Source organism: Eriocheir sinensis, unplaced genomic scaffold (genome assembly GCF_024679095.1).
Source record: "Eriocheir sinensis breed Jianghai 21 unplaced genomic scaffold, ASM2467909v1 Scaffold26, whole genome shotgun sequence".
In the NCBI taxonomy this organism is placed as follows: Eukaryota; Metazoa; Arthropoda; class Malacostraca; order Decapoda; family Varunidae; genus Eriocheir; species Eriocheir sinensis.
Window position 1 is genome coordinate 112,501 of NW_026111565.1, and position 10,835 is coordinate 123,335.

The 10,835-nt window shown below is 46.2% G+C and overlaps 1 protein-coding gene across 1 annotated transcript in view; it reads right to left on the reverse strand.

Annotated features, from left to right (window-relative positions):
- Window positions 1-10,491, reverse strand: part of LOC126991325 (uncharacterized) — a 30,060-nt gene extending 19,569 nt beyond the window's left edge. Inside the window, 7 exon segments of the mRNA XM_050850103.1 lie at window positions 5,050-5,070; window positions 6,632-7,885; window positions 7,933-7,966; window positions 8,105-8,337; window positions 9,316-9,519; window positions 9,821-9,936; window positions 10,330-10,491. Of these exon segments, the coding sequence (XP_050706060.1) occupies window positions 5,050-5,070; window positions 6,632-7,885; window positions 7,933-7,966; window positions 8,105-8,337; window positions 9,316-9,519; window positions 9,821-9,936; window positions 10,330-10,491 (2,024 nt within the window).
- Window positions 10,492-10,835: the final 344 nt, after the last annotated feature.

The window sequence follows — 10,835 nt, forward strand, 5'->3', positions numbered from 1 at the left end:
TTCCGCCGCAATGTTGCCTCTCTTTCTATCTTCTATCGATATTTCCATGCTGACTGCTCTTCTGAACTTGCTAACTGCATGCCTCTCCCCCTCCCGCGGCCCTGCTGCACTCGACTTTCTACTCATGCTCATCCCTATACTGTCCAAACCCCTTATGCAAGAGTTAACCAGCATCTTCACTCTTTCATCCCTCACGCTGGTAAACTCTGGAACAATCTTCCTTCATCTGTATTTCCTCCTGCCTACGACTTGAACTCTTTCAAGAGGAGGGTATCAGGACACCTCTCCTACCTTATTTGATCTGGCCTTCGGGCACCTCTTTTGTTTCTTTTTTAGGAGCAGCGAGTAGCGGGCTTTTTTTTATTATTGTTTTCTTTTTTTGTGTGCCCTTGAGCTGCCTCCTCTGTTGTAAAAAAATAAATAAATAAATAAATAAAAAAAAATATATATATATATATATATATATATATATATATATATATATATATATATATATATATATATATATATATATATATATATATATATATATATATATATATATATATATATATATATATATATATATATATATATATATATATATATATATATATATATATATATATATATATATATATATATATATATTTTCAATTTCCCATTTATTTCCATACCCTAAGACTCATCCAAAATCTCTCTCTCTCTCTCTCTCTCTCTCTCTCTCTCTCTCTCTCTCTCTCTCTCTCTCTCTCTCTCTCTCTCTCTCTCTCTCTCTCTCTCTCTCTATGAGCTATCGTTTAAGTCAGTGTAAGTCAGTGACTTTAGTATTATGTAAACGTGGGGTCAGTAAGAAGGGTTATTTAAGAAGAAGACATACTCTCATATTAAATTATATAAGCATGCACTTAATATTAGTACATATATAGATGAATGCCCTAATGGCCACTCCCATGGGACTTGGCATTTGCCAAGTTTTTGGCAATATTTTTAGCGAGCTTCCTGGGCCGCTTAGACTTGACATATTTTGACAAAGTTTACGTCCTTTTCCCAGAGGTGCTGCGCCCTTAGGTTTTCCTTGTGCTCCTCGAGCAATTGATGATGGTTGGCACCGAATATTTCCTTGGCCAGCTTCAGTGGTACCAAGGTCACTCCTCAAACTGTATAACATGATGTTAAGCATGTTTGATTTTTTTTATTTTTTTATCCTCCTAACATCTGTGGTGAGAGCTGCCGCGGTATGTTCATTTTTGTGTTCTTCATTCGCATCTTGTAGAGCTGCGACAAATTCAGAAATATCTGCACACTGTTTCTCTATTTTGCTGACTGGTTGTGGTTCCATTTCCTTTTCTTTATCTTCTGGAACTCCAGTTACTTTGTTGACAGCCTCCACGGCTGGCGGTGTTTCTATCAACCCTCTGAAAAAAAGTTTCTAGAGGGGTGTTTTCTTCTCTGACTGCCATCGACGCCAGCCACCGCCTGTTTTCACTGTGTTCTGCGCAGGCGGCTTGATTTTTACAAAGAGAGCCATTATGTCCCACATTACACTCCACCTCCATATCTACAGTATAGTCAAGGGATGCGGTAGACTGGCTCCTCACCGTGTATCTTCCGTTGCCTAGGGGAGTGACGGCTTCAAGGGACAGTGTCCCCATACTTATGTTCTTCGTCATCCGCCTTCCTATAGCAACGTCTATAAATCTCTTCTTCATATAGGAGTCAAAAATTTCAACCATGAAAATCATGAGTTGAACTGTGTTATATGCTTTGCACCTAAAAAAGAGAGAGAAAAAAAAAGATGACACAATGTACACACACACACACACACACACACACACACACACACACACACACACACACACACACACACACACACGAAAGAAGACAGAAAAAAAAACTACTATTGGTAGGTGAAGGTGTGCGCGAGTGAGTGTAGGGGAGGCTTTTTTTTTTTTTTTTTATTTATTTATTTTTTTTTTTTACGTCGTGGCCTATTGCGCCGGTAGGCTTCTTCCCGGTGGATCCTGATGGTCGGCCCAAGGCTTCTTCCCGGTGGGGCCGGATGGTCGACCCAGCCCGTTCTGGTGCAGGCGAGTGTTTATAGTGGCGCCATCTTGCATTGGCTCATGCTGCCCTCCCGGAGCTCATCTTTAATCCTAGAATCTAGAGTCCGGGTTGATAGGTGGTCTTCTGGACAGCATGTGGGTAGTTTTAAGCCACTCGGCGGCGGTTGAAAAATCACAGCTTGGTGGCACCGGGCAGGGATTGAGCTCGCGTCCTCCTGAACGCGGCGCCGTCACGCTCTCCATTCAGCCACCCCCTCCCCAGATTGAGTACCCCTTCAAACAGTGTCGCTCACCCGTTCTCACTCCCCTGCGCAGTACTGTGGTACAGTAGGTAAATATGCGACCCGGGCACGGGAGACAGATCAGGTATTACGTACATTAGTCCAAGGGTCACCTGAGACTATGCAAGGCAGAGGCGTCTAGTTCCCTGAGGTGAAAAGACTTCACCCCGCATACCGGAAGAGGAGGAGGAGGAGGAGAAAGAGGAGGAGAAAGAGGAGTAGGAAGAGGAGGAGGAGGAGGGGGGTTTACATAGATTTATATATATTAACAAAGATATTCAGACCACACATACAAAAGATCCATACTAGGCGGTCTGCCTTTAAACACAAATGGCACCACTTTGCATTTCTACTTTAATAATAATTAAGTTGAAGGAAGTGCCGGTCGAGCTTGTTTATACATGAATCAATCGTGTTTCGATGGGTCACTGTCGATGAAAGCTTATTCCATTATCGCGCTACAACGTTGGTGAAGGAAAATTTGGCGCTGTCTGAAATTATTTATTTACATTCAAGTTTTGTGTCATTATCTCGTGTTTGAAATATGTCATCAATCATAAACAATTTGGATTTGTCCACATTCGTAAAACCAATTAGTATTTTGAAATATTCGAAGTTTTCCTTGGAGGTGACGCTGCTCAAGGGAAAACAGGTTATAGATGATAGGCTTCCGTCATAACAGTCTAGTCGCCAGAAGGTTTTTCGTGTACCCCCAGGAAATATACTTCTAATTGGCATTTCCAGATGGAAAAATATCCCTAGAAGACTATTAGATATGTTAATTCGAAAGAGTGTCCCACGCACCCCTTACAGCAGTGGTTCTTAACCCCTGGGTCGCGACCCAAAGTTGGGTCGCCAAGCCATTTGAATGGGTCACCAAGGATATGTAGACTTATTATTTTCCCAATATTCCTATCTATATAAAAGGCACATACCATTGGCGAAGAATTGGTAAAGCCTGAAGCTCTTGATATGGTGCGAACAATTTATGGAAATGAATTTCCCAAGAAAATTGAACATGTTCCCCTGTCAAATGACCGTTAAAAAACGAATTCATAGCAAGTCACATGACATAAAAGACCAGGTGATTGCAGCCATAAAAAAGAGTGGACAGTTCAGTCTCCAACTGGACGAATCAACTGATGTTAGTGATGATGCCTAACTCATGACATACGTACGGTATCCAGGTCCAGAAGATATGGAAGAAGAGTTTCTGTTTTGCCGGCCATTACAAACCACAACTACTGGAGAAGACATTTTCATGAAGGTGGATTCATTCTTCAACGAAGAAGGACTTCTCTGGAGGCAGTGTTACAGTGTTTGTTGTGATGGAGCACCAGCAATGTTAGGAGCACGTCAGGGCTTCATCGCGAGAGTTAAGGAAGAAAATCCGAGTGTGGTGGTTGTTCACTGTCTACTTCACCGTGAAAATCTTGCTTCTCAGAAGTTGTCACATGAGTTACAGGAGGTGACGCAGGAGGTAACTCAAATTGTTAATTTCGTTAGAGCTAGGGTTCTGAACTCAAGGTTATTCACTCAAATGTGCTCTGATTTTGGATCTGAGCACATACATCTATTGTACCACTCTGAGGTTAGGTGGCTATCACGAGGAAAGGTGCTCCAACGCTTGCTGGAATTGCGGACCGAGACTGAGCTATTTTTGACAGAAAAGAGTCATCCACTGGCCCACAAATTCTCAGAGTCAAAATGGTTGATGCAAGTAGCTTATCTTGCAGATATGTTTGCTGAGATAAATTCTTTGAACATTTCAATGCAAGGTCGCGATCAGACATTGGTTGGACTTTCCGAGAAACTATTAGCATTCAAAAGGAAACTGAAGTTGTGGATGAATAAAATCAAATCTGGAAAGACTGCATCATTTCCATCGTTGAGCCTACTCCTGGAGGATGAAAGATTTTCTCTCATCCAAGTTCAAGGCGTTATTGAGGGACATATATCCAAACTAATTAGACAGTTTAATCATTACATTCCAGAAAACACGCTCAACTACAGTTGGGTAAGAAACCCCTTCAACATTGAAGCTGAAGACCTACCTGATGAAATTGCAAACATCAGCAAGCTACAGGAGGAGCTTATTGAGATCCAGAATGACAAAACACTTCATTACGATTTCAAAAGGCAAAATGAATCATTGAGTTCTGCGAGGGAAAACGGGAGGCCACGATCTCTCGCCCTCAATATTAAGATGTAATAGCCAGGAATGCCCTAATAGCCCTTTGGAGAGGAAAACAGCACAAAATAAGGGTGAGTGTATTAACACAAACAAAGACAACAAAATGACCAAAAAGTAATCAAACCACTGTAGTGTGCAAAAGGGGTTGGCCTGCTGAGTCACCGGGGTTAGGTGCACCGGTTGTAATCCTCTCAGCTAAAGGCCTGGGAAGTGAAGTCCATAGGCTGGAGTGCAGTGGGAGACAGCAGTGGTGACTTGGTCGGGCGGTACAGCCAGGGGAGAAGCAGCAAGGAGCCCAGACACGCAGCTTTCCCAGTGAGACGAAGGACCAGCGTGAGGTTGAGAAGGCGAGGTGTGCACGCTGTGGTGGTGAGCTGGTGTCTGCCTTAGCCCACCTGCCGGGCTATGACGTCGGCTCGGAAGTAGGAGGAGTCAGGGCGGAACGAGGCCGGCAGACTTAACAAGGCCGGCAGATTTAACAAGGCCGGCAGACTTAACAAGACCGGCAGGGCGTAGTTATCCCTCACACGGCCCCCCGAACAAGAATCTGCTGGAAGTAGATTACACCAAAAGTTAACAAGACCTGCTCAGTAGGTCAGCACCCAAAGTATCTTTGCCTGCCACATGAACGACTCTGAACTTGTAGGCTTGAAGAGACAAAGCCCAACGAAGCAGTCTATCATTCTTTCCTTTGAATGTTGACAGGTACAAAAGAGGCTTGTGATCTACCTCTAAAATAAACTCCTTACCGTGTAGGTAGAAGTCAAACCTGTTGATGGCGAAGACGACTGCACTCTCGTTCAATCGTGGAGTACTAACATAGAAGCATACATTTAAACAGAGCATTTTCAACATAAGGCACAAAGATAGGTCATGCCTCACAGTCAGCACCTCACCCTTCTTGTCCTTCTACAATAAAGAGTTGAGCGCATTGGGACAGAGATAAAAATTATTGTATATGTCTTGATTTTTCGCAAAGCCAAGACAGTTCCTCACCAACGACTGTTTAATAAATTACAGTTAAATTAGTAGAGGAAGGAAGAGATTTTGGTTTGGGTCAAGGCGCCAAGTAAGAGTGCAAAGCAAGGAAGCAAAATCAATGATAAAAGAGTGGACTGGGGATGGTGGGGTGTGTTAGGGTCCCATTAGGTCCACTCAGTGTGGTTTATTTTTTTGTTTATTTTAGACACAGGAATTAGTAGTGATGTTAGTGGTATTTTTGAGTTGAAGAAGAATGAAGAGAAGATCGGTAAAATCTGCAGATAGTATAGTATCCAAGGTGAACTCATGAAGATTATATGACTGGGCGGATAAATGGCAGATGAGTTCAATGTAGGGGAAGTGAAGTGCAGTAGTCTGAGTGTAGGTCCTAGTAACTAACCCCTAAATGGCCAATGACACTCATATCTGGGTGTTAGGTTTAGGGGGTCTTAGTGACTCTGATCTCCGTCGACTCTGGTCCATTTCAGCTGGAAATCGAGCTAATAATCGAGCTAGGATTAATTTCAAGCTGGGATTGCAAAAAGCAACAGAAGTCACAGAGTCTCAAACTATATTTAGTTATAGACCTCATCTTAGGATTCTCCTTGTTCAGTTCAGTCCTACTTATAGATGGATATCAAAATGTTAGAATAATCAAAGGAGGAGGATGACTAAGATGATTCAGGGAGAGGTTGGAGGGGGGTGAGAAACTTGCAATAAGAGGACTCACTCAATTAAAGAAAAAGGAAGGGGGTGCGTGGAGTGCGGAAGGCTGGATACATGATCGAGGTTTAATAAGGGAAGAAGAAGGCTTTAATATAAGGAAGGTTTTAAGGTTTGTTGACACGAGAGAACCGAAGTAACGGGTTTAAACTTTAATTTAACAGGGACATGAGGCAAAAGGACAGGGAAGCAAACTAATATTGGTGGTGGATGAGTGGATGAGGCTTTGATGGTTAGTGTGTGAGTGCCAATACAGTGTCACATTCAAAAATAGATAGATAAAATTCATGGACAGCGATATAGGTGGGGTGGGTTATAGGGAGGAGCTTAGGGTCAAGCTGCCTGCCTCGTACCTACCCGGCCTCTTGCAGACTCCTGCGTTCTTATGTTCTTATGTTCTTATGTACCTTGTTTCACGGTCGAGTAACTTCCGACTGGCATAGGCGACGGGATGTGGACAGTCGCTGTAGTACTGCAGAAGGACTGCTCCAATCCCGCGGCTGGAGGCATCGGTCCTCAGAACGAAGATCAGATCCGGGTTCGGCAGACGAAACACTGGTGGCGAGACCAACTTATCCTTGAGGTGTTTGAACCGCACCAACAAGTCTTCACTCCAAGCCAACGGTTCGGGAACATTCTTCTTGAGCAAGTCTGACAAAGGGCCGGTGTATTCAGCTGCCTGCGGGATAAACATGAGGTAAAATGACACAAGCCCACGGAAGGCTTTGGGAAGTTTCTTGGTGGTAGGTGGTAGCATGATGGTGATGGCATCGGTCTTGTCATGCTGAGGTTGAAGATACGTCCCGTCGACGATGAATCCAAGGTAACGAATGGAGGAGACTCCGAAACGACACTTGGATGGTTTGACGGTGAGACGATGTTCCCTCAACCGTTCCAAGACTCCTCGAAGAGCTTCTAGATGCGTGGACCAGTCCTTTGAATAAACAAAAATATTATCGAAGTAGAAGGAGACGTTAGAGATCCCACCAAGCATAATGCGCATGAGGCGTATGTAGGTAGCACAGGCAGTAGAGAGACCGAAGGGCATGCGGCGAAACTCCATCAATCCTAGGTGGGTTGGAAAAGCTGCGAGAGATTTGGCGTTGTCTGTGAGAGGTACCTGGTAATACGACTTGCACAGATCCAACTCGCTGAAATACTTGGATCCTGAGAATTTATGCAAATCCTCGGTAATGTTGCAGGTGGGTTCAGCATGAAAAACTGTGATGGAATTTAATTGGCGATAGTCAATAGCCATTCTGTAGGAATTGTCTGGTTTCCTTACCATCACAACAGGAGAACAGTGAGGAGAGGATGAGCGTTGGATGATTCCTTGCTGGAAGAGAGTCTCGACTTCTTGTCTGAAAGATGGCTGAAGATGAACGGGGACGGGATAAACCTTGGTTTGGACTCGGTCGGTCGTGGTGAGAGTGATGTCGTGTTCTAGGGTAGTGCAGTGACCTGGAACATCTGAAAAGACATCAGCAAATTCTCGGAGGAGATCTTCAATGTTGGCGTTCTGGTCCCAAGCGAGGGATTCTCCTACCTGAAGCTTTCTAGTAGCGGGGACCTCTAAGGAACTCTGTGTCGTCGGGAGCTGAAAAACTTCGAAACTGCGGGTCCATCTTTCCCAGGCGCCGAGAGTGCTTCTAGGGTGGCAACTTCATCCAGGACCTGTATACACTGAACTTGGGCCCTGCGATGGTACCTTTTCAGGATGTTGACGTGGAAGACTTTAGGTCCTTGGGAAAGATCAACGAGGTAGTCTATTTTACCCCTTTTCTGTAGGATCCGGTAGGGGCCCTTCCAGGACATAAGGAGCTTGCTGGTGTCGCTGGGTAGAAGAACGAGGGCCTCGTCTCCTGGGTTGAAACTCCTACCTTGAGACTTTAGGTCAAAATAAGTCTTGTAGAGGCGGCGGCTGACTTCAGCGTTCTGGGCGGCGATCTTGCTACATTCCTCCAATTTATCGCGTAGCTCCAGAACGTACTGGAAGCTGGTCCGTTCTTCCTGTTGAAGGGTCTTGTCCTCCCAAAGGTCGCGCAACACTGAGAGAGGACCACGGACGCTGCGACCATAGAGCAGCTCGAAGGGCGAGAATCCTGTCCTGTCACTGGGAGTTTCTCGGAGGGCAAACAGAGTAGGTGTTAAATACCTGTGCCATTCACCTGGTTTCTCGCTGCAGAGCTTCCTCAGGATGGCTTTCAGGTGACCGTGCAGCCTTTCAATGCGACCGTTGCCACTGGGGTGGTAAGGCGTAGAAAAGATCGGCTTGACCCCCAGCAGTCGATGTAGTTCTTGCATCAGGGCTGAAGTGAATTGGGTCCCACGATCAGACAGAACTTCACGAGGGATGCCGACTCTGGAGAAGATGGTAAGAAGAGCTTCAGCAACTGAGATAGAGTAGACATCCTTTAGTGGCAGGGCCTCAGGGAAACCTGTGGAAAAGTCGAGGATAGTTAGGATATACCTGTGTCCGACTGAGGATGGAGGGGAGAGTGGTCCAACCAGATCAATGGCAACACGAGCAAAGGGCTCGGTAACGATGGGCATAGGCTGAAGGGGAGCTGGTCTTACTCGCCCCTTTTGAGAGAAGCGCTGGCACTTGTCACAAGAACGGCAGTGTACTCTGATGTCAGTACCCATCCCAGGCCAGAAGAATTGATCGGCGACTTTCTGTTCAGTCTTGCGATGGGAGTAGTGACCAGCTATGGGGTTCTCATGTGCTACATTTAATACGATGGGCCGGCACTTACGTGGAACGACCAAACATAATTTTCCCAATTTCTCTGGACGCCGTGAAGTAAGGCACTTCCGGTAGAGGAGTCCTTCTTGGAAAAGGAACTGAAAGGTGGAGTTGTTGCGAACTTGGTCAATCTCTCCCGTTGCAGCCTTGGCTCGTGCGACGGACAGAGTATCGCAGGACATCTGAAGACGACCAAACTCCTCAGGGGTGACTGACAGTGGCTGGAGATCAGGAAGATGAAGGGGATGAAGGCGCTTCATCCTAGCCGTCAAGGCTCGAGTCTCTACTACATACACCTGTGGGGAAGTTGAAGAGACTAGAGAGTCAGGATAGACAGGGGCTGACTTGGCAAAGCTCTGGGCAGGAGGTGTAATAACGTTGGAAGATGAGGAAGGTATAACTGGTTCAGAAGCAGGAGGCCGAGGACCGTAGTCGAAGGCAGGGTATGGCTCCTTAGGGACCCGTACCCCAGGGACATCGCCAATCAAGACGCTGGCAAACTTGATGGGAGCCCGGACTAAGTCAGTCCAGCCTTCAAAGTAGGGACAACTGACGTAACAGTGGAGAACAGGGAAGGTGTCAACCCGCCCCAGATAGTCGGCCACTTGACACCGGCGGCAGTTGGTGAGGTCGGCATCAGGGAGAACTTCGTCGGCCACGACAATGCAGGTACACCCAGAATCCCTAAAGATGGAAGAGGTCCAAGATCCATTAACAGTACCAGCAACAAGGGGTCGAGGAACACGGTGCTCAGAGAGGCAAAATCCTACCGTGAAAGGTTGAGATGGAGGACTCTCTTTGAAGGCCCGTGGATTCTTGGGACACCGGGGCCTAATGTGGCCTAACTCACCACAGCCATGACACTTGATGTTGGAGGAAGTAGTCGGTGTGGATGACGTGCGAGCTGGTGGTGACGTCTTCGACGTGGGCTTCAAGGGTCGGGGAGCAGGTTTGGCCGAGGATCGACTGGAGTAGTGTGCCGTGGTCCAATCATCAGCTAGCTGGACTGCGCTGTCGAGAGAAGAGGGTCTGTGCTCTTTGATAAAAGTGCGGAGGTCAGGACTCAAAGAAGCCAAGAACTGGTCCAGCACCATGAATTTCTTCAAGGAATCAAAATCTGCCGGAACCCTAGAAGCCTCCAACCAGCTCTGGAATAGACGGGTTAAGTGAACAGCAAACTGAGTATAATTTTCCCCGTCTCTAATCTTGGCAGAGCGGAAATCGAGGCGATATCCGTCTGAAGTCTTCATGAATCCTGCCAGCAAGGACATTCTCAGCGCGTCGTAATCACTGGTAATCTCAGGAGAAAGAGACTTACAACTCTGCTGCTTTTCCTGTCAACAGACACCCCAACCTGACAGTATACGTATCCTGGTCGAGCTGTAACAGTTCCGCAACTCTCTCAAAGCGAGTGAGATAGGTAGCTATATCCTCTCCGTCCTGGTATGCTGGTAACTCGGGACGAGCAGCTGCCTCAGGGATGGCGAGAGTGGCAGGCTTACTTTGCGCGGACAGACGCATTCGCTCAGTTTCAGCTGTAAGTCGAGCAAGTTCTAACCTTTCCTGTCGCTCCGCTTCTTCTTTCCGTTCTTGTCGCTCCGCAGCTCGTTCTTCCCGCTGTGTGGGGCTATGATCACTGGGGTTGGTGCACCGGTTGTAATTCCTAATCAGCTAAAGGCCAGAAGTGAGAAGTCCATAGTTAACAAGGCCGGCATATTTAACAAGGCACTTAGAAAGGCCGGCGGCAGGTGTATTACCCCTCACAACAGGCTCAAACTACTCCTGGTGGGCCTCCCAGAAGCTATCATACTTGTCTTATAAATGAAGTAAGTTTTTGATCTTGTTTTCGGCCACCTCTTTTGTTT